Source organism: Halichoeres trimaculatus, unplaced genomic scaffold (genome assembly GCF_033239565.1).
Source record: "Halichoeres trimaculatus isolate MK-OKI-2021-1 unplaced genomic scaffold, fHalTri1.1 fHalTri1_scaffold_13, whole genome shotgun sequence".
In the NCBI taxonomy this organism is placed as follows: Eukaryota; Metazoa; Chordata; class Actinopteri; order Labriformes; family Labridae; genus Halichoeres; species Halichoeres trimaculatus.
In genome coordinates, this window is record NW_027437191.1 from 5566334 (window position 1) to 5588979 (window position 22646).

The 22646-nt window shown below is 43.1% G+C and overlaps 1 protein-coding gene across 1 annotated transcript in view; it reads right to left on the reverse strand.

Annotated features, from left to right (window-relative positions):
- mdn1 (midasin AAA ATPase 1) overlaps positions 1–22646 on the reverse strand; it is a 97584-nt gene that overhangs the window by 22133 nt on the left and 52805 nt on the right. Inside the window, exons 57-84 of the mRNA XM_074686008.1 lie at positions 22217–22457; positions 22001–22124; positions 21707–21871; positions 21411–21625; positions 20945–21332; positions 18604–18716; positions 16026–16704; positions 15226–15387; positions 13630–13927; positions 13312–13550; positions 13130–13225; positions 12871–12965; positions 11852–11976; positions 11475–11627; positions 9483–9592; positions 6971–7044; positions 6367–6553; positions 6133–6280; positions 5714–5860; positions 5505–5631; positions 4539–4644; positions 4305–4420; positions 3165–3572; positions 2861–3084; positions 2494–2643; positions 1046–1242; positions 662–823; positions 442–579 (exon numbers count right to left, since the gene is read on the reverse strand). Coding sequence (XP_074542109.1) covers positions 442–579; positions 662–823; positions 1046–1242; positions 2494–2643; positions 2861–3084; positions 3165–3572; positions 4305–4420; positions 4539–4644; positions 5505–5631; positions 5714–5860; positions 6133–6280; positions 6367–6553; positions 6971–7044; positions 9483–9592; positions 11475–11627; positions 11852–11976; positions 12871–12965; positions 13130–13225; positions 13312–13550; positions 13630–13927; positions 15226–15387; positions 16026–16704; positions 18604–18716; positions 20945–21332; positions 21411–21625; positions 21707–21871; positions 22001–22124; positions 22217–22457 — 5387 coding nt within the window. The remainder of the gene's footprint in view (positions 1–441; positions 580–661; positions 824–1045; positions 1243–2493; positions 2644–2860; positions 3085–3164; positions 3573–4304; positions 4421–4538; positions 4645–5504; positions 5632–5713; positions 5861–6132; positions 6281–6366; positions 6554–6970; positions 7045–9482; positions 9593–11474; positions 11628–11851; positions 11977–12870; positions 12966–13129; positions 13226–13311; positions 13551–13629; positions 13928–15225; positions 15388–16025; positions 16705–18603; positions 18717–20944; positions 21333–21410; positions 21626–21706; positions 21872–22000; positions 22125–22216; positions 22458–22646) is intronic.

Consider the following 22646-nt stretch of genomic DNA (forward strand, 5'->3'; position numbering starts at 1 on the left):
GTTCCTGTTCACTTTTATTTGTAAAAAAAAAATCACCAGAGAGGTCTGAAAAGTGGCTAAGTTGGCAGCACTGCTTGCATGTGTGACATCAGATCTCTGTGCCACAGTAGAAGTAGTGTTGGTGAAAATACCATTTTCTGAGTTTCTAAAATCAAACGATCCCTCGAGGCAGGGAAAATTCTTCAATCATTTTGTAATCATGGTACTCAAATTGTTGAAGGAATTGTTTCAGCCCTAATATTGAGTCAAATAAGACAATTTTTACTAAAAGTTTCCAGTGAGCTAACTGTTGATAACGTCTACCTGACTGAGCAGAGCAGTCTGCACTGATCTTCAATCAGCTGATCAGTGGATAAAACATTCAAATGCTCCTGAAAATGTCAGAGGGGACACAGAGCTGAGATGATCTGATAAGAAATAAATGAGCGTCTTCTAAATCACCTGATCTTCATTCTCGATCTTGTCGCTGACGTCTTTGCTGCCCTCGCCCTCGCCCATTCCTCCGCCCTCATAGTCGTGAAACTCTGTGGCTCCTTCTCCGTCTCCTCCTGCCATCAGCTCCTGAGGGAGGCAGAAACCCTGAGGGGGAGACGACAGAGAGGATCAGTCAGCTGGTTTATCTTGTAAAGGCCTGTGTCAGAGCGTGGACTGATGTTTGTACCTTCTGAGCGAGCTGGGTGAAGATGCTGGCGAGCACAGACAGCAGCTTCCCCGTGCTCCTGTGAGCTCCAACTGACACAGAGACGTAGAATCGCACCACGTCGCAGTAAACGCCGAGCAGAGGCTCCAGACGCACCAGCATCCTGCACGCCCTGCTCACCTCCTGAACACACACACACAGAAACAGGCAGGTGGATGAATGGACACGAAACAAAGATGTTAAAGAGCTCATCACTACAGCATCATAAGGTTATGTTTTATATTTCACACACACGTAACATGACTCAGCTGATGGAGCTCAGATCACCGTAAAGATCTGGTCTTGGTTTTGGTTGGATCTGTCAGTAAATATCAGACATGCTGGAGTCATGGACTCTCCTCGTACCTGCAGCTGTGACCCCTGACACGAGTCCCTCTGAGTCCTGAGGCGGTTCAGCAGTCGCTCCAGACCTCCGTTCACGTCTCCCACACTCAGAGCCTCCACCTCTGCTGCCAGGTCCTCCTCCAGGAGCTGAGCCAGGTGACCAGGCTTCAGCAGGTCTTCAACAGACTGTTCCTCCTCTTTCTCCTCTGCAGCTCTCTCTGAAACATCAAGTGATAGCATGAAAACAGCCTTTGATGCTAGTCTGAAATCTATAACATGGACAAGAAACCACACAGAGACATGAAGGACAGAGACGAAGAATATGTTTGCCTTCAAACCCTGATCATTACACATGTAGATAGTTGCTCTGAGCACAACAAATATCAGATGCAAAGAAAAAAAGCAGTAATTTTTCATTAATAAAATAAGCATCATACTTTATGGACTATAAGTCACTCTGTAGTGTAATTATACATTTTTAAAGGGTTTTAAAGGGGACATATCATGCTGATCCCTGATTTAATACTTACATATAATATAATAAAGTTGAAAACAAGACCTTTCACCCCTTGAATTTTCAAAAAATGAGATTTTTTTTTTTTTCTGATAACCTAGAACGAGATATGATGCCTCTGAAAATAGGTCATTGCCAGTTGGCCGCGAGATTTCGACCTTCCTGACAACACAAGGATCGTTTCTTTCTATTGGAGTAATCTGATAAAGCAGCTCCTCCTTAAAGGCGCTCGCCGCTTAGTGACAGAAATAAACAAACGCAGGTAGTCTACCAGGACGAAGAGACACGACGAGAACTAGAGCCTTATTTAGCGGTGTTTTTGTGTGAAAGTAACGCGCTGAAAATTCTCTGAATAAAGAGTGAATGCAAACCAATATCAGATTTTTTTTGGTGGGAGTCCGTTTATTTGTGTTTATGGTCAAGTAAAATATGGGCCCGTCTGAGTGCAGAGGAAACCGGCAGAGGAGCAGGGAGGGGGTGTTTGGTGTGAGCGCCCTGGGCTTCTGCTGCATAAAAACACTGCTGTAGGGGTAATTTCTGCCCTGAACCTTGTGATAGGACCCAACTTGTTCCATCCCGGAGTATCGATTTAAGTCAACTTTAAGACTTTAAGAGAGTTATGGTGTTAGTCAATGACAAAAAAGTCTAATTACAGGCTGTGATTAGTAATATGAAAGGAGTAAGACATTATAACACTTTTTAATGAATCTGCAGTAACTAGTTTATACTGGAGAGAAGTGAAGTTAATTTGGTTCCCTGAAAACGTAATCTTGTTTAATCAGAGTAACAAAAAGAGAATGCAACTACGGATTAACACTTTGATCTTTTTCAATCTCACATCCATTGGTCCACTTTAGTTGATGACTGCAGTTTTGCCATCCATCACTGAAAAGTGTTGGATGGCAAGAGACCTGAAGACAAGAATTTAGACGAAACGTGAAGGCGTCGCTCTCACCTCTTGTGACGTCTTCAGATTTTTCTTGTTGTTCTCGTTGTTGCTGCTCTCGCTCTCGTCTCTTCACGAGCGTCTGGATGGCACACAGCACCGTGTTGATGTTGGTCTCCAGCTCAGCAGAGAAGTCAGAGCAGAAGGCAGGTTGTTGATCTGTGAAGACAGTCAGACTTACAACTTTGTCCACTGGGGAGCGCCAAATTCCTACAATCTAAAAAGTTCCTTGTAGGAGCTCCTAATTATTAAAATGACATTAATTAACCAAAAACCAGCAGTCACCTTCCCCTCTTTGAGTCTGTGCAGCTCTCAGCTGGTGTCATAGCTAACGTCATGGTCCTCTAACAGTGGACTGACTGATCTAGTCTTGTACCTGAGTTCTGGGGTCCCAGCGAGAGCAGCTCGGTCTTCCAAGTGGTGAATTCTGTGATGCTGCCCTCTACCTGTCCTCTGACGTACTGCAGGCTCTGTGTGACGGCTGGCTGATTGTCTGCGCTGCAGACACACACGGCTGTAAAGAGCTGCTCCACGCCGGGCATCTGAGCCACGACGGCTCCCAGCTGGTCGAGGGCGGAGCAGCAGGTCACAAAGTGTTTCCTGTGGAGGGAAACAAGGTGTTAGGAGTGTTTCTGTCCTCAGCTGCTTCATTTCCAAACCGCTGAGGGCTGGTGTTTTACCATGTGAGGAGGACTCTGTCTGACGTCTGCTCTGCCACGCTGTCCAGCTCCTTCTTCAGGCTCTGAGTCTGTTTCAGCATGGTGTTAAAGCGCTGGTTAAGCTGGCACCACGCAGGGTCGCCCCTCCTCATCAGACAGCCGGGGGGTTGGCGGTGTGCGGCGAGCGGGGACGGGCACCTCAGGGTGTGCTGCCTGCAGCCGCCCGTCTCCTCCTTCTGCTGCAGGTCTTCAGGGCAGCACTGATGGAGCCAGGAGAGCTGCTGCAGGAGGGTGGAGACCTGAGCCGCCAGCTCCTGGCCTCTGCTGACCCAACCCTGCAGAGAGTCCTGAGGAGGGAGGGAGCAGCCTGGGTCCTCATCCTGACTCTGGAGGTCGGCCTTGATACCCTGAACGCTGTTTGTTAGAGTCCTGAGAGTGATGAGTCGAGAAGAGACTGACGTTAAAATACAGAGTATACAACACTCATTAACCCATTAACACTGGATGTGTCAGTGTCGACACGTCACACCTTGAAGGACTGTTACACATCTGTCAGCCAATAGCATCGTCAATGAACCAGCTTTTGGTAATTTTGACGCTGTGGGCAGGTGTCAAGTCCTGGCATGTATGAGTTTCCCTTTTCAAATTAAACTACCAAAATAAAATTTTTCATGATATTCTTATTTATTGAGATGCACCTGTAACCTTTATTAACAAACGGTGGGTTTTATTTTCCAAGGAAAGCAGCTGCAAAAGAAAAGAGATGCAGGCCTGGTGAGTTTGCCCTGGCCTGATCAAAATAAAACACGATGACTTCAATTATAATGTAGGTCTTGAGCCCACATAATTCTACAATGCTGACCTCTGTTTCCGGATGATATGGTTTTACTCTACTGGTCTGAATTCAGGTTTCACTGTATTAAAACCAGGTGGGACATTTGTCTGCAATAATCAAAGGATTAAACACGTAGAATGATCTAACAACGAGCTAGATGGAATCATTCCACACCAAAGATATAGTTTTTTTGGTAATGAAGAGCATGAGATTATATTACCCATTTCCTGCTCTGGTGAATAATCTTACAAACACAGAAAAAAAGATCACTTTGCTCTGCACAGTGTTTCTTTTTTAGCATGTAAATGCCGTATTGGCCGACTGACCTGAGTTGGACCCACTGCTCTGTGAGTTTGGAGAGACGTCGTCTCTGTCTGAGGAGCAGCTTGAAAAGATGAGCAGAGAAACCTCTGCAGCGCTCGATGTTCCCCAGACCAACCTCCTGAAACAAAGACCAACAGATTACAGACTGCAGACTATGCTGGATTAACTCCGCACTGGTAATCCCAGAACATTCGGACAGAGATATAACAGAGCCGTGAATGATGTAGTCATCTCACCTTGGCAGCTTGCTGTAGAGCCGTCTGCAGGGCCGTCCGTCTCGCCCATGAGCGGTAGAAGTACTTCTGACAGCCATCCCAAGTCGTCAACAACTCTGTGAACAACCTGCAGCAGCACAAACAGAGACAACGCTCAAATGCTCTATATTATAAAAAAATGTTTTTTTAACAGATGGTTAATAACATTGACACTAAATGAAACCTTGCATAAAAATTTTGTTGAACAAGATATTCATCACATCTTGCCAAAAGCTCCCATTTTTTTTTTTGCTATTTTTTAAAATTATTTCTTAAATTGAATTAAATTTATTTATTTCAGATTTTTTTAGTTTATTTTTTCTGTTTTTTCCCCCAAATTTCAATTTTTTTGCAAATTTCAAAATTTTGGGAATTTCAGCAAATTTTGCAAACAATTTAAATTCCACTTTTTGAAAAGTTTTGCAAATTCTTTCAATTTTTACATTTTTTTTTTAAGTTGGGAAATTTTGGCAAACTTTTTAAATTTCAAAATGGTTAAATATGGTACATTTTGACAAATTTTCGAAATTTCTTTTTTCTTTTTTTCTAATTTTGTAAATTTCAAACTTTTTATTTTTTGAAAAACCTTGCGACTCATTTAACTAACATAAATTTAGCTAATTGATTAAATTTATGACATAATTTTTTCAGCTGTTTTTTTTTTAATATTTGCAAATTTAAAAAAAAACTAAGACATTACATGTACAATTTCAAAAACACAATAAAAACTTCTTGTTTAGACTATTATTTACTGGGTTTATACAACACTCGAAATTTCATACACTTTTTTGTCTTTACTGTGAAGATAAAGTAGATTTTAAGGCTCCTGGATGACTTAAACCTAGGTGAGCTGAGGCAAAGTGGCTCTTGTGAAAGTAAAGGTCACAGACCCCTGGTCTACGTGTTTGTTCATGCTTCGTTCAGTGATCAGTCTCAGGTTATATTTACGTTTTCTCAGCTGGGTCCTGGTTCCTGACAGCAGACAGAGCAGTGCTCAGCTCCAGAGGCTGCAGACACAAAGTCTGCTCTGGATCAGCCGTCCTGTTCCACGTCAGGCCTTTACGGTACGACAGACCTGAGGGAGACAGTGATTAATACAGGATCAAGAGGTTTGAGTATCTCAATCACATCCGTAAGCCATAGGATGGAGTGCTGACCTATTTCTGAGAGCATCTTGAAGAGGTCTGACAGCGCTCTCTGTTTCTGCTGCAGGATGTGTTTCACCTCCGCTTTCTGCTTCTCTTTCTCTGCCGACGTGTCAACGCTGAGACTCTGCAGGTCCCGCAGGTTACTGATCACCTCACCTGAACACAATCAGAGCAGTGACGCTGTCATGTCATGTTTACAGTCTGAACTTCCTTTTTTTTAATAAAATCAGAACCAGTCATTAGAGCGATCTCAGACAACAATTTAAAACAGCAGGGATGTTGTGTAAAATGTTGATAAAACAGTATTTGTCGGTTTGGAAAGCTACATTTGGTCACATCTCCTCCTGCAGACTTGGGGCTGAACCAACAGAGCAGTAGAAGCAAAAAATGATCCTGCAGGGGGCACCAGAGGATCATGTATTTCTGACCTGTGAAGCAGTCCAGGTCTTCAGCCAGCTCAGGCACAGGGTTCTTCTTCAACAGCTGAACGCACATTTTCTTCATCTTCCTGGACAGAACAGGCAGACGAGCCTGCAGAGACGAGGCCTCGGCTCCTTCATCTGGGCCCTCGCTGAGCTGAAAAAGAAAAACCCAGAAAAGTTTAATCTGTGAACAGGTTATAAATGATTCAATCTGACTCCCTGTGATTTTCAGACTCCTACCTCCAGATCTCTGCCTTTCCCAGGCGGGTTGCTCTTCAGGGCTCGGTGGACTCGGTGGATCGGGGTCTCCTCCTCCGGGTTTGTGTCCACACTGTCCAGGCTGGTGTCATTCCCCTGCTCCACCAGAGCAGGGACACTGGGGCCGCTCAGAGCCTCCTGGAACTTCTTCACAAACTTAAACAGAGTCCTGAGAAAGGAAGATGTTTGTCAGAGGAGTTGGTGGCAGACCTGCTGTCTTTAAAGAGGGGTGTCCCTCTGGTGCTCCTGTATCTTTACATGATTTTCAGCCCAATAAAAACTCTATTTTTGCTCACTGGTGTTTTAGAAAACTTTGATTTCAGCCTCTGACTGAAATACTGTTAGATGCAGCTAAATGGTTCATTTAGCTTCTGTCTCTTTAAGGTTCCCTGCTCCAGAAAACCCCTTCCCTCTGATTGGCCAGCCTTCAGAAAGGCCTGTTAGGGGTGGAGCTATAGGGAGGCCCTGGTGTTTGAGGCTCACCCCACAAGCATTGTTCCTCAATATCCAAATTTAAAACATGGGAAAGCAGAACACTTCCTTTTTATCAACCACACACATGCAAAAGCACAAAACCAAATCTTACCGATGAGTTTTCTCCACTGACTGTTTGATGGACCAGAAGCTGACGTCGTTCCACTTGGAGATCTTTACAAAGTCCTGAAGGAAACATTTCAAACCACAAGATTTACAATTCAGATACACTCAAACATGTTTACTGGTCTTACAGTGGACTATAAGTCTGATCAGGTTTCTGGTTAACAATAACAAACATTCTCTCTCCTGATTGGTCAGAAAACCCACCACAGATGTGAGATATATTACAAAAAGTCATCTTGACTGCACTGTTCAGGGCTCGAGACTGCAACTAAAATGGTTGCATACAGGACCATTTTTTCAGCCTGTGCAAGAAAAAATTCATCTGGTCGCGCTTGTGCGAGTGCATATGTTTTAATACTGCATCTATCACGGGCCCTGAACAAGACATTGTGGATTGAGATCGCCCTCTCTTTCTCTGGCTCAGTCAGTCTCCTCCACCTGAACGCTCTCCTGTTCTGAAGAGAGAGTGCTGTTGTGTACACACGCAGCACGTATGTGCAGCACTGAAGACAGACAGAACTTCACAACGACACACGTTTCACTATTTTAGAGTCAGCCTTCTCACTATAAAATTCCCGCTGCTCTAAACTCTTCTGATTGAAGAGGATGCTGCGTTAGAGCAGAGCTACGTTAGTTTAACTCACGACATGTCATGTCAACACCAAAAAAGAAAGATAGAAAACAGCTGAGGCTCTGATAAACTCTTCATCAACAAGTGCTGCACAGTTATCTGTCTCTGAGGTCTCCTGCAGCGTCTTTGGATCAAACCAACTAAGAGAGAGGGGTGGATGGTTTTTGAGTTTTCGAAATAATGCCCAGGTACGGGACTCGATTTGACTTTGATAAATATTAGAGATCACAGGAGCAAACTTAACGTTGGGGACAATCAGGAGAAATCACAAGCCAGGAGAACAGCCAGAGAAGGGGTTTAAAAAATGGGAGACTCCCTCCATATTCAGGAGTGTTGGCAGCCTGCCAGTACTCTCGATGGGTAAAAGTAACGAGTTTATGTATAACACAGATTGACAAAGATAAAAACTAAAGACATTTTCTCTATCATATTGGGTTATTTTTAGTAAGTTTTTTAAACTCACTTAGGAATTTTAGTCATTGGTTTATGTAAAGCTTCGTTTTTATTTCACATTTTATTTTTTCAACAAAAATGTTTTTGTTACCTATAATAACCTGATATTTACACACATGCATGTCTGTTATTATTTGCTTTTATTTAAGAAGCATTTTTGTTGTCTTCTTCCAAAGTTACATAAAAGAAATAACCTGTTTTGTCAGCCAGAGCTTGTTGCAGACAAACTTCATAATTACAGTAAAATATTTAGCAAAATCATAGCTAGAGTTACTACATACAAATAAGTAAATAAATGAATAAATAAATAAATGGTGCGACCAAATCATGTGCTGGTGTGACCAACTGAGAAAGCTGGTCCCACCAGTGCTACCAGTAAAAAAGTTAGTGTAGAGCCCTGCTGTTTAATGTCCAAGGCTGGGTTGAGAAGCAGGATTTCTCTGATGGACGTCATCTACAGAGCCATAGAGCTCAGGTCCATCTGTCTCCCCTGAGTCTCAGTTTCACTGTTTGTAGCAGGTCTCACTACTCACTATGGCGATGACGCGATGGCATCATGCTATTATTTAACAGAGGTAGTAATCAACATCTTTTACGCAGCCTACCACGAGCGGGCTTGGTTGGCTTTGGAAACACAAGCAGGACCAAGCTTAACTGAGCCAACCTGTACTGATCTAAACCGGACTGCTTGATGGAAACAGGGCTTTAGTTTCAGGTAGATATTGTAAGGTTACTCAAAGCATTTGTCTGTGTTCAATAGAACACCAAGGGTATGATCTTAGCTTAGAAATACATGAAAACTGTTTTGTGCTTAGGTTAAAAAGTTTACGTAGTTTTGTCATTTCTGAAAAAATCCCCCTTAGCTTTTTCAACATTAAGTCGATTATTGCACATGTGTGAGGTATGAAATTAAGATGTGTTAAGTCTTCACTTCAAAAATTCATAAACAAGCAAGTTCTGTTTTTTGTCTCGAGTTAAAAATGTCGTAAATTAACCAACCAATGTCCAAATAATGTTTTATTTAATTATATTACAAGATGATAATGACACCTGAATGGCTTGTAATAACTAAAAAAATCTAAGTGGAATTGGAAAAAAATAATTTTTAAGTTTCTTGAACATAGACAACATCTTTACTTCAAGACACCAGATGTTATCATTATTAGAAATATGATTAAAACACTTGCTAAGTTTGGAGTTTCTGTGGTGTTTTTGAGCCCAGTAGACTACATTTAAATGCTTGTTTTTCTCAGCCAGTTTTGAGGATCAGTTCTGACAAACCTGAAGAATCAATGTGAACGCTCCTGTTAAAAATTTAAGCTACATTTGTATCCCAATGTGTTGCTTCAAGAACTCAAATGATGTACTATTTATGAAGAGAGTGTGTGCAGTAAAAAGCGGCACTGATACAAACCTTGAGCTCCTTCTCGATGGGTTGTCTGAGCTGAGTGATCCTGCTCTGGATGCACTCAGAGAACTGGCTGTAGTATTTATGCAGGTTCCAGAGAAGACTGGACAAAGACTCTGTGAAATCAGACAACGGTTCACATGTCAGCACATCCATAACTCAGTTTGTTTACTATGCTGTAGCCTAGTTCTACACAATTCACAGGTCAAATGTGTTTTGAACTGGGGTGATGAGACGCCGGTTTCGGTCACAGTATTGATCTTATTGGAACCCGATCAGTCGTGTCTGAGATGCCCGAGAGAGGGGAGCACAGGACTGACCCTGTCTGGTCAGAAGATCAATGAATCATCAATACAAACATGAGCAAACACGAAGCATTCGACTGAAATCAGCTTTCACTTTAGGAGTCAAAGATCTAGAAACAGAACGAATAAAACGTTTCCTAACTCTGCAGAAAAGAGGTGAAGATGGGGTTAAAAACCTGTAATCCACACTTTAGATCTTTGACTCTAATGGAACATGAGAGGTCACTGGTGTTAAGTCAGGGTCAATGAGTTAAACAGTGGAAGGATGTCTCGATTATATGAGTTAACTCACACTCAAAGCTTTGAAATGTCACCTGACACAATAATCACCTGAGTAAACGTATATGGTTTAAAAAAATGTGTTGGAGTTACAGGGACTGGAACAGTTAATTTCAAAGTCCAATGTTGAAATAATACGTTCAATGTATCAAAAATAGAGCTTGTCAAATACTTTTTTTTGTACTTATCAAATGTTTTTAATTGAAGTATATTTTTGTTCATTGTTAAAATGTAGGATCCATCTTTGAAGTGGTCACTAGGTGGCGCATGATCCCGGTAAGACAGTGTTTCTGAAATTTTTTTCAGACCAAGGACCACTTATTCCCCCAGAAAACTCTTGCGGACCACCACGAGCTAAATAGCCCTAGAAACAACACCCCAGAAAACAAACTCACATGCTACAAACTCAAATCATACATGTTACAACTTGCTAGGGCTGCAACTAATGATTATTTTGACAATGGATTATACGCCAATTATTTTTACAATTAGAATTATACATCTTATTTCTTTAATTCCCTTTATTCAGAACAAGTTTTTTGCAAAATGATAGGACTTGAGTAAAAAAAGTGAACTAATTTCCTCATAGTTTGGTGTTTTGTTTGTTGTTTTCTTTTAGAATGAGGGAGAAAATGGACCTTTAAATCTGAGTATAACTACATTACTGATACATTATTCCAAAATACTTAAAATCTCTAGTATTTAAATACTTAAGTACTTAGATTAAATTAGATTACTCAATGCTTTTATTAACCAATTTTTGTAGATTTTATCAATTTGGGTAGTAGCCGAACAACTCGCACCCCCCACCCCCTCTTTTTTCGTTAATGTTCCATTAATAAAACACAATTTCCTCATGGTCTTTGTGGACCACTAGGGGGCACTGGCGAACCACCAGTGGTCCGCAGACCACAATTTGAGAAACACTGCCGTAAAGGATAACATTTTTGGTTCTGATAAAAGGTGAGTGAGAATAAAAACTGAGCAGTGGAGCTGAAGACACGCAAACATCGTACCTTATTACCTCATTTTTTTTAATTCCATAAGATTTTCTAAAAGAAACTCCTCCCTGGTACCCCTAGGCCAGTTACAGGAGCTACACAAAACAGAACTTTTACAACATTTTGATCAAAATGATGCCAAGAAATCAAACAATGTCACTCTGGAAGTAAATTTTAAAGCACATCATTCCTTTTTGAGTCATGTTTGGGGATTTGCTCCTTTTGTAATTCAGAAGTAAAATTATTTCGTTTTAGTCCCAATGCTTACAGAATGAATATTTAATGCTAAACATAATTATTGTGTTATCCATGACTTTTTAAATGTGCTGTTTCTTCAGCTACTTAAACCTTTAATAGCTCTACACGTTGATGCTCGTCTGCTCTGTTTTTAAAAAAGGCATTTTCTGGCTGACCTTGTCCGGGCTGGTCGGGGACCAGCAGGAGATGGCAGTGGAAGCTGAGCAGCATGGCCAGGCGAGTGTGAAACTCTCCCAGGGTGGAGCCCTCCATGAAGGCCTGCAGGGTGGAGGACACCGAGGACAGGGAGAGACGCTCCACCTCCTCATCTGGAGTAAGCGGAAACAGGAGGACATGAAGTCTCAGTAGTGACAGCTTTTTGAACAGCATTTCGGACAGTAGTTTTCAGTGGATCAACAGATAAATCCTTAACAGCTGAAATTTGACCCTAATATTTAACTTAATATATAAATAAAATGAGCTATACAAAATATTAATAAAGAATAGTTTGATATGAACATGTTGGCCAGGTTGTTTATGTATTTTCATGTACCTGAGTTAGTTCCCACTCTCTGCTCCTCCAGATATCTCTCCACCAGCTGGTAGATGGAGAACCAGTGTTTGGTGGATTTCTCTGTGTGCCGTTTCATCGCATTGTCCAGACTGCATGACCAGCAGCTGCAAGATAAAAGGAAACATTTATATTCCTCACACAGGAACAGGAAACGGACTCAAAAGCCTGCTCAAAAAAAGTCACATTTTACTGGAATAATCCTGCTCATTTGTCACTTCTGAGCCTCTATACATGTGTGTCAGTGTCTGTGTCTGCCTCAGCCCACTCCTCTGCTTGGATGTTGATGCTCTGGTTGTGTCAGGATGTGTCACACAGAGAGTAGCTGTGGTAACCTCAGCCAATCACAGCATGTTGAGTGCACAAGTGACTTTGCGTGTTGATGATAGCGAGTGGAAGAAGCTAATCAGAGCAGCTACGATAGAGGACGTAGCACGGAGGAAGGAAACACTACCAAAGTAAAATGAAACGCCAAACAGAAATAACTTTTTCCTAAATTAGGGTGAAGCTTGGCTTTACTTTCACTCGCTTTTGGGCACTTGGAGAGCTGCACGGGACAAAGAGTGATACAACTTGGCTTTCTACCCAACAAGTACGTGCCAAATACTCGTGATTAGCTTGTGCTAACATGCCAAGTCAGGTGCACAGCTCTTGAGTCTCTCCCATGTAAAAAATGCAATGCTACAGGAAGATAGAGATAGAGAAGATATTCTCATTTTAAGAAATTTAACAAGCATTTTTTTTCTTACCATGGTGACAAGATTTTTTTTTCTTTATCTTGAATATTTATCTTTTCTGGGCTTTTCAGGTGAACATGACTCATTTTATGTCTAATAAGACAAGTTACACTAAAACTAGGACATTAACACTTCTGACTACTGCAGCGTACTAGGTTTTTCCCAAGGTTCCTGGTACTATGATAAAGTTCCTGCTTGGAAACTCAGGTTGAATTGTCTTCAAAGCAGCAATCTGACTCTATTTAAACCCTGCTTGTGTCTTACTTGAGCTCCAGTTTTCTCCACTGAATGATGAGCTGAGTGACTGGTTCCAGCTCCTTTCGCAGAGAGACAGAGCGGCTGGCGTTGTTCTCCCAATCCTGAGGACCACAGAAAGATTAGGTCTGAATGAAGGTTCAGGATATCACAACATACAGACTGTAGGGATCTATATGTCTGCAGGTAAGCAGAATTACAAACACAGGAACCATAACGCTGGTGTCCTCATTTATGACTCAGACAGTATCTAACAAACATAGCTCACCTGTGCTTTACTGAGCAGGATCTCCAGACCGTTGAGGAACTTTGCTAGAGGACTGGCCAGGCTGAAAGCCATGATCCTGTCCATGACTACAGTCAGCTGAAACACACAGAAGATCAGATCAGTGAAAACTCTCAAATCTTCACAGTTCATGGGAGAAGTTTCCGTTTTTGACGCTGACTCACCTGAACCAGCGCCGGATGTTCAGGCCAGTCGTCCAGTCTCTGCCTCACTGCTGTGCTCAGCGGCTCCAGGACGGGCTGACAGAGCCGGGCCTCGCTCATGTTGGGCTGCTGGTAGAAATCATACGGACCCTCTGAGGTGACACACAGACCCTCAGGACCCCCTGAACCCTGCACCGTGTTCTGGAGGAGGAGAGACAGCAGCAGCTCGCTGCCGGTCAGCTGCTGGTCCAGCTCAGAGTCTGAGGAGGAGACACAGAGGTCAGAGACTCAGTCTGCTGACAGAGGAAGATGAAACAAGTTTATAAATTAAACACTGACCGATTAGATGATAGAAGCGAGACATCAGGGGAGAAGCGATCTGATAGGACGACACCAGGGCTGTGATGTGTTCTTTGCTTTGATTGGTCGGCTTTGTGCTCTGGTACCACAGTGAGTGGGCGTGTCCCGCACAGAGCCGCTGGTGAATCTGGACCACCGTGTTCATGACGGCTGCAGACAGAGAGCTGCTCTCACTGAACTCTTCCTCCTTCATCCTCTCCTTCTCCTCCTCTTCCTCCTGACGCTCAGAGTCTGTGGGACCCTCCAGAGTGGGCTGGGACACAATGTCTGCGAAGTCCTGATGGATCACAGACACGTGGTTAAGACGCAGAGAAACATTGTTTAGAAATAATACATTTAGTCGCTGATTGTGCCACTTTAAGTCACGGAGTAAGAACAGGCAAATACATCAAACTGAGACTGTTTCAAGATCTCTTAAAAAGTCCTGGAGTCCTGGCTCTTAGGCTGGTAATTAGACTAAACTAGACCTCTTATCAGTAAACCTTCAAACCCCTTTCCTCCTATACTCTGTTTTCTATCTGCAACTTTTCAAGAGTTTGATTTTTGACTGAAACATTTACAAAGCCGGGACCCTTTTAGGTTCACCTGCAGATCATTAATGATGTGATTGACGCCTGTAAAACCTACTGCTCTTCAAAAAAACACTCTGATCATTTTTAGATTTAGACAGTGAAGAAATATACATCAGTTTTTCACAAAACATCCGTAATCTAACAAAGAAAATCTCCTCTTTTGGTGATACTTAAAAATCATGATTTGTGAAAATAGACTGCGGGGAGGGAGACGGGACAGCGATGGGGAATCAACCAGAGCGGTGGGCTGCTCGAACAGACATGACTGAGAAGTGAGAAGCTGAAGCTGAGTTTGTCTTTCTCTGTAATTCCCTCCATTCCACAAACTGAACCCTCCGTTCAGCATAAATCAATCCGCTGATGAGCAGAGCAACATAACAAACCTGCAGCGAGGTACGCTCAGACAAGCAGGGGCGGATCCAGACTTTAAGACTGGGGTGCCCCGACCAAGGCACTGACTTAGCAAAGAGGCATGAATTTTGTGAGTCCACACTAGAATGAATAGCATTTCTTTTTGCTTATTTGTTTGTAATAAAATTACAGGATTAACAGGCTACAGCTTTAACAAAAAATAAAACTTGACAGAAACTAAGCGTTTTTTAAAAAAAAAAAGACATTTAAAAGTAGAATATACTGAACAGAGCTGTAGAGCACTGAAACAGTACTGTAAAAGCTTTTTAGCTGGATTTTAAATTTCAAAATGTACAAAATGATGCAGCTTTCAATGTAAATGCAAATAAGTTTGCCTCCTTTAACACTACAAAGTGAAGTTGTTGAAACAGAAGAACAGTTGAAACTTCAATTCCAGGAGTCAAACAGAGGTTACTTTATTGAGTTTTTAATCAAATTAAAATGTAACTGGTTTTGAGTTATCTCTGTTATTCGTACTTATTGTTTTCGTAAAAAGACTGGAGAAAAATAGTCAAAAAATTGCAAATCAAATTTTTTGTGAGAAAATCATGAATTTGATTTATAGGCCATATCGCCTTCTGTGTGTGAATACCTTGTTAAATTGAGGGAACTGGCGTCTGAAGTCTCTCTCCTCCTGCTCGTCCTCCGTCAGTCCTGAGCCGTGAAGTCTGCTGCGGTTTCGGTACAGACTCGCCTCCTGCTGCTCTCGCTCTCTCCTCCGCCTCTCCTGCTCGTCCCACTCGTTCACCAGAGCCTGGAAACATCACGATGAGATTAAAGTTTGACATATGGACGTCTCTCACTGGGACAACATCACTTGGCTGTTTCTGAACACTATGGATTTAGTTAGAGATGGAACGGTTCACAAAATCCACAGTTTTCAGTTTGGTTCAGTGTACTTTGTTGTTGTTTTTAACACCCCAGATTACCATATACTCTAATAATCCACTTTTAGCAGATTATTTTTAATCAATTCTGTCATGTATAGTCATAAAAAACCTGAAAGAATGAGGCTGTTTCAAACACTATTAAAGTGATACTCCAGGATGGAACATGTTGGGTCCTATCTCAAGGTTTAGGACAGAAATGACCCCTACAGCAGTGTTTTTGTGCAGCAGAAGCCCAGGGCACACGCACCAAACACCCCCTCCCTGCTCCTCTGCCGGTTTCCTCTGCACTCAGACGGGGCCATATTTTACTTGACCAAAAACACAAACAAACGGACTCCCACCGTAAATATCTGATATTGTTTTGTCAGTACGCGCGTGCGGCGTTCCATCCCTAATACAAGAACAAAAGAGTCGTGATGGTTGAAGTCTGTTTTCAGTATTGTGGCCCCACAGATTTAGTGAAGGCTCAGACCCCCCTCCTTGTGTGCCCTGCAGCTCTGACCTGACAGATGTGTCTGAAGAGTCTCCGTGTCTCGGGGCTGAACTCTGCGGTGGTCAGAGTGTGACACTGCACGAAGAGCAGAGCGTTCAGGAGCAGCGTGGAGGACTGAGGCACCACGTGATTCACGTCCTGCTGCTGGGGTAGAAGCTTCACCAGGCTACGCACAACATCCATACAGGACCTGGAGCAGAGGAAGTCTGCGCGGGACAGGTAGGTCGGCAGGCTGGAGGTCAGGGAGGGGAAGGCCAGCAGGCAGGACACCAGTTTGGGCAGACCAGGTACAGGAGTGAGCGAAGCCGCCACCTGAGCAGCCACCAGCCTCATGCCGTGTCTGAGCAGGAAGATCCCAGTCCTAACAGGTCCAACCACATCAGGGTACAGCGGGTAATCCTCCAGCAGCCTCTGACAGAAGCGCTGCTGGGAGGTCTGCCACACAGACTCCTCCTTCAGCAGAGCCTGCACCGCAGACCTGGACTTAGAGGAGGAGGAGGGGGTCTGCAGGGCCTTCAGGAGGTGGGACAGGAGGTCTTCCACTGCAGAGGCCTGACCGATGCTGCAAAGGTAGTGCTGCAGCTCCTGGAAGAGGCGACCGTACTGAGGCTCATGAGGGCGGCAGGCCTGCTTCCTGGAGAGCTCAGCGATCTGCTCCTTCACCTGCTGCATGCGGATCCACAGGTACCTACAACCAGCGCAGGGAAAGAGAGAAACTTATCCACATTACCACATAATTCATCCTTTTTCTGGTGTTTATTTCACACAGTCTCACCCAAAGGAGAATATTCAACTCTGAAGCTAATGTGAAAAACTAAACTGGTCAAAAATCCATTTTAGAGCTGCCAAACTTGTGAAAACTTGGCAGAGCATGAGGATCGGTTGTTACAAGACGTTTTGTTCCTCTTCTTTTAGGCTGGTTCTTTATGTTTTAGCTAAGATCCTTGGGAAATTTGTTAATAAACAACTCAAACACATTTTGGAAACAAATTAGTCCAGAAAAATGTTTTAAAATATTTAAAGACAAAAATGAGGACTAAATTGCTTGTAACAAGTAAAAGATCTGCAAATGGAACAAGGAAAGTTTGATCAAAATTTGCTTGAAACTAGAATAATGTCTGAACACAAGAAACATTTTTCTTCTTCCATTGGCAGATTTTTTTTACCTGTTACAAGCAATTCAAACCTCATGTTTGTCTTTAAATAACTTTAAACAAGACATTTTTCTGGACTAGTCAGGGTAATGTGGCTCATATTAAGTCTAAAACTGAAAATAAGACAAAAAAAACTTGATTAGATTTCAGTTTTTTCAGTGCTGGATCCTCTTCTTTTTCAAAGGGGGTTCCACAAGGCTCTATAAAAGGACCACTGCTTTTTTGGTATTTACGTAAACAACCTCTGTGACAATCTTGTGATAACTGCTGTTCATTTTTATGCTGATGATACTGTTGTTCATTTCTCATCACCATCAGTGCTACAAACCTTAAAAACCTCACAGTCTGCTTTTGACGTTGTGCAGTCTAATTGCACTCCTCTTAAGCTGGTTTTAAATCCAGATAAATTAAAATTAATTTTCTTTTCAAATGTAGAAAAAACTGTCAGTCCTTCCAAAGAAATCAAACCCCACTGGGACTGAAATCAAAATGGTCTTCACTTGTAAGTATTTGGGTCTTATTATTGATCAGAATTTGTTTCAGCTTCACATCAATAACCCTGTCTCTAAACTGAAACTGAAACTTGGATTATCTTTAAAAAGAAATCCTGTTTCTTCTTTTAGGCAAGGAAACATCTGATTTCTGACACTTTTTTATTGATTTATCTATATTCTTTTAACCTTTGTTGGACTTCACTGATCTGTTGTATATGATTTTATCTAACCAATGCCTTGAGGAGTTGGACACTGTTTATCACTGCGCCTTGTGATTCCTTACTTCCTGTGGTTGTCATGCACCACTGAGATACAGGCCATCTCTGCATGTCTGCAGATCCTTGCACTGACTGATCTTCCTGTATAAGTTCCTCTTAATCTGCTTCCACCCTATCTGTGTATTCACTTGTGTAAAATCATTTCAGCCAGTGCCCTCAAGAGTATAATTCAGACGCTGGTCAGTTGGGACTTAATTAAACAAGAGGTTTTTAAAAATCCTGCTACTAATTGTAACCTTCAGAAGGATCTGAAATTGTCCCAACTGCTCACCTTGGGGGAGTTTAAGTCAATTTTAAAAGACTGTGAAAATAACAGCCTGGCTGTTTCTTAGTAGCCCTTGCATTTTATTACATGTCCCATTCTGAGAATGTTATTAATTCTTCCACTGCATACTCTGTTGGTGTAGTTTATTGCAGCTTTAATGTAATTTGTTTTGAGGCGAATGCAAATTGAGTGTGTGTAAATGTATGGTCTGTAACTGACTGTATGCTGGTGTCAGGCTCAGGTCATTCTTGTTAAAGAGGTTTTAATCTCAATGAGGCTTTTTACCTGGATTATATACTAGGACTGTACTATCTGGATTAAGTTTTGTCCTCAGTTCCTGGTTCATGTGTAGATTAAATTGATGATCATTGAGGACAACGTGGTGTGAGGTCTGACCTGATTCTGGGATGTTGAAAGCCGTCGGTGGTGCTGCTCTCCTCCAGTTCTGCTCCCGTCATCAGCTGAGATGACAGGCTGCGTGCTCGCCACTCCTCCTGTAGGAGAGCCAGCTGCAGAGACACACAGGGACAGGTCAGAAACCAGAGACCAGAGACAAAGTCCATCTGGTCCCCGTATAAGTCTTTTTTTTTACCTTTAGAGCATGAGTCTAGTTTTGTTTGTCTAGTTCCAGCTCATTCATGTAGCCAATCAGACGTTGATACTAAGGCTGTACTGAGTGTTTAAATCTTTAACATCTCTCTCTCTGAACTCTTTTTTTTACTGTTTAATATCCAAGTGTAATAACTGGAGCCCGCCTGATTAATCAGCCTGCCTGATTAATCGGGCCGATTGTAGCCTATCATCGATTAACCAGCGAAAGTTGCATTTTTTAAAAATAAACAAATGCAACTGTTAATTCACACGTCCACAGTTATCTAGTATAAGAGTATTATATGGCGTTTTAACGTCCTTTAAGTTACATCTTTGTGAAACGATATATGAATTATGCAACTGTTACCCCCCATGTCCACCATTAATATAAGGCTACTACACAGCGTCTCACTTCATAATGCCATGCAGGATTAATCTGGGCTTATAAATTCGGAAGTTATTGTCTTCATTGAAATAATTTTAAAAAATGTTTCAGTGTATTTTGTTGTAAATGTATTTAATGCATGTTTTGAAAGCAGCTACATTGTTACTTATAATCTAGTTTAGTCCCATGTATTAAATGGGAGATGGAACTTTCAATAGCTAGTAATAATTTGTGTTCATATACAGTATTTACCCTGTGTAAATCAATGAATTTATTATATATATCAGCCGATATATTGGATATCAGTCGATATATCTGATAGCGGCTTTTTTTTGCCCCCAGTATCGGTAAAGGCATCGGCCCAAAAAATCAAATATAGGTCGGGCTCTAGTAATAACTGATCATGGGCTCTCCTCCCAGTGTAAAGCTGCGGTGCTATCTCTGCTAATCTACAGAGTAAATAAAGGTCATTACACACTGATAAAAGTGGAGTTATAGAAGAATGATCCTTAGTGGGAAACACTATATCTCCAATTTTCTCCAAATGCGCTGTGGACACAGTTGACGCACTGTGTTTTACTTTGACATCAGTCCCCAAAATGCACCTTCAGTGACAGACCCACTGGACAGAGAGTGTACTGAACTCATGATGATGAGCTGATCCAAAATCTCCAAGTGTCTTAATAAATGTGTCTGACAGATCACTAAATGAGGACAGATAGAGCTGAAGACGCAGAGCTTTTAAAGTTAACAGCAGCAAATAACATCAAACTTTAAATATGTAACAGACGTCAGCTCAGGAGAAAACAATCTTAAGGATTTGAAATAATTTATGAGTGCAAAATGTTTTGAAATCTCTTGATTGAGTATCTTCTCTGAGAAAATGGTCAGATGATTTTACAGGAAGGATCTCTTTGGTGACCAAATGTTAGATTTTCAAACAGCTATCACATGTTTCTTTTCCAATCCCAAACATCTTAAAGTGATACTCCAGGATGGAACAAGTTGGTTCCTATCACAAGGTTTAGGGCAGAAATGACCCCTACAGCAGTGTTTTTGTGCAGCAGAAGCCCAGAGCGCACACACCAAACACCCCCTCCCTGCTCCTCTGCTGGTTTCCTCTGCACTCAGCAGACGGGGCCATATTTTACTTGACCATAAACACAAACAGACGGACTCCCACTGAAAAAATCTGATATCGGTCTGCATTCACGCTTTATTTAGAGAATTTTCAGCGCGTTACTTTCACACAAAAATACTGCTAAATAAGGCTCTAGTTCTCATCGTGTTGTAAAACGGCGCTACCTCCGCTGCAGAGCCACAGCTGGATACGAGACACTCGCCGCTTGGTGTATCAGTCCGCATGCGCGGCGTGCCAGATGTAAACAAACGCAGGTAGTCTGCCAGGACGAAGAGACACGATGAGAACTACAGGCTTATTTAGCGGTGTTTTTGTGTGAAAGTAACGCGCTGAAAATTCCTCTGAATAAAGCGTGAATGCAGACCCATATCAGATTTTTTCAGTGGGAGTTCGTTTATTTGTGTTTTTGGTCAAGTAAAATATGGCCCCGTCTGAGTGCAAAGGAAACTGGCAGAGGAGCAGGGAGGGGGTGCTTGGTGCGTGCGCCCTGGGCTTCTGCTGCACAAAAACAAAAACACCGCTGTAGGGGTAATTTCTGGCCTAAACCTTGTGATAGGACCCAACTTGTTCCATCCCGGAGTATCGCTTTAAGGTTGAAATCTGAACAGAGAGCTGCTGACCTCCTGTTGAGCGTAGTTCAGTTTGTAGGCCCTCTTCACAGCCGGGTCAAAGATGGTCTGAGGGGTCCACACTTTGATCTGCAGCAGACCCATGTTGACCCAGAAGACTCCGGAGCGGGCTGCTGGATTGGAGCCCTGGACTTTGCTCTGGACGTACTGCTGCAGGCAGGTGTTGCACGCCTCCAGTAGCCCCGCAGGAAGCAGGTTAGGAGGCAGGAAGTCTCTGAAGACCGTCTGGATCTCCTGAGCAGCTATTAAAGGGTCGGCGTCCTCCACCAGGCTCTCACAGCTCTCCATGTAGCCCTCCTGCAGGCTGGGGGGTAGCAGGTCGGCCATGCTCTGCAGCTGACGGCGCAGGACGGCGCCCTGCAGCCGGAAGTCCGTGCCCCTGTGAAGGAGTGAGGGCAATGAGTAAACACAGACATGATGAAGGTTTGAGGACGACGTCTTTGATGTTTTGACCTACCTGAAGTCAGTCAGGGCGGGGGCCGCCATGTTGTCCCACAGCACCGCAGAGACATCCTGCAGCTGCTGGACACGCTCCTTCCACTCCCCCAGGGTGACGTGGGAGAGGGAGAGGAGGGCAGCCCCTGACGGCTCCCACCGACCTCCAGTCTCACTGCTGCTGAGAACTCCCAGCATGCAGTGGGACCACACGGCTTTACTTAGCAAGGCTGGCCCCTGAAAGCATCACAGAAGAGAGTTATAAGACTTTGAGAGTCAAACACAGAAACAGAAAGAGGAGAAAGAGACGCTCAGTACTTTGCCATCCGCTCCGTGATGCAGCTTTGGAGGTGGAGGGGTCTCAGGTCTCAGTGGGTCCCACTTCAGCCACAGATCAGGGTCAGAGGTCACGCTGCTGGTCCACAGCGCAGAGAGAGCATCTGAGAGCAGCTCACACCAAACAAACTGCAGCTCCTCAGCCGGCTGAGGACAGAAACGACATGAAATGAACGCCTGATGCTGAGAATGTAAACGTGTGTCAGCTGATCAGACACTTTGACCTTTTGATCATATTTCTGACAGAGACACAACAAAGGAAGCCTCTGTACTGACCCTGTCGCTGCTGAGCAGGAACCAGAGCGGCTGCAGCTGACTGACGTTGATCGGTGTGGACTGGAGGCAGTAACGCAGATGTCTGGAGAGCTCTCGACGTAAACTCTCCTCGGCCTCTTGGTCCCTGAAAACAAACAGAAAACAATAAAAACTGGTTCTTAATTGGCTTCTTAAATAGTTTTTTTTTTCTAGGATAAAACAAGAAACGTGTGTTACCCAGGAGAGAGCGCGAGGAGCAGCAGGTCGGTGCTGAGTCTGAGCTGGTTCAGGACAGCCAGCTGCTCCATGAGAGGCCAGAGCTGAGCCCTGCGGCTGAGCTGCTGCAGCTCCGGTCGGTCCAGGTGGATTCTGTCTGCAGGCTCCTCCCCCTCAGAAAGTGAGCACGCCTCTAGGAGGCCTCTGGAGGTCATCTGACGCTGCTGCTCCTCCACACTGGACAACAACCTCTCCAACACTCCTGAGAGGACGACAGAGTCAGAGTCAGAGATTATTCTGTCGATTAATCTGGATGAATGTGCAAACAGTGAGATTCACTCTGGTTTTTAATCCTAGAAAATCAACAAAAAGTGTTTCACCTTGGTTCTGACATCACTGTAAGATTGATACTGAACATTTCTGAATGTGCATGTATGTGTAAGTCAACATC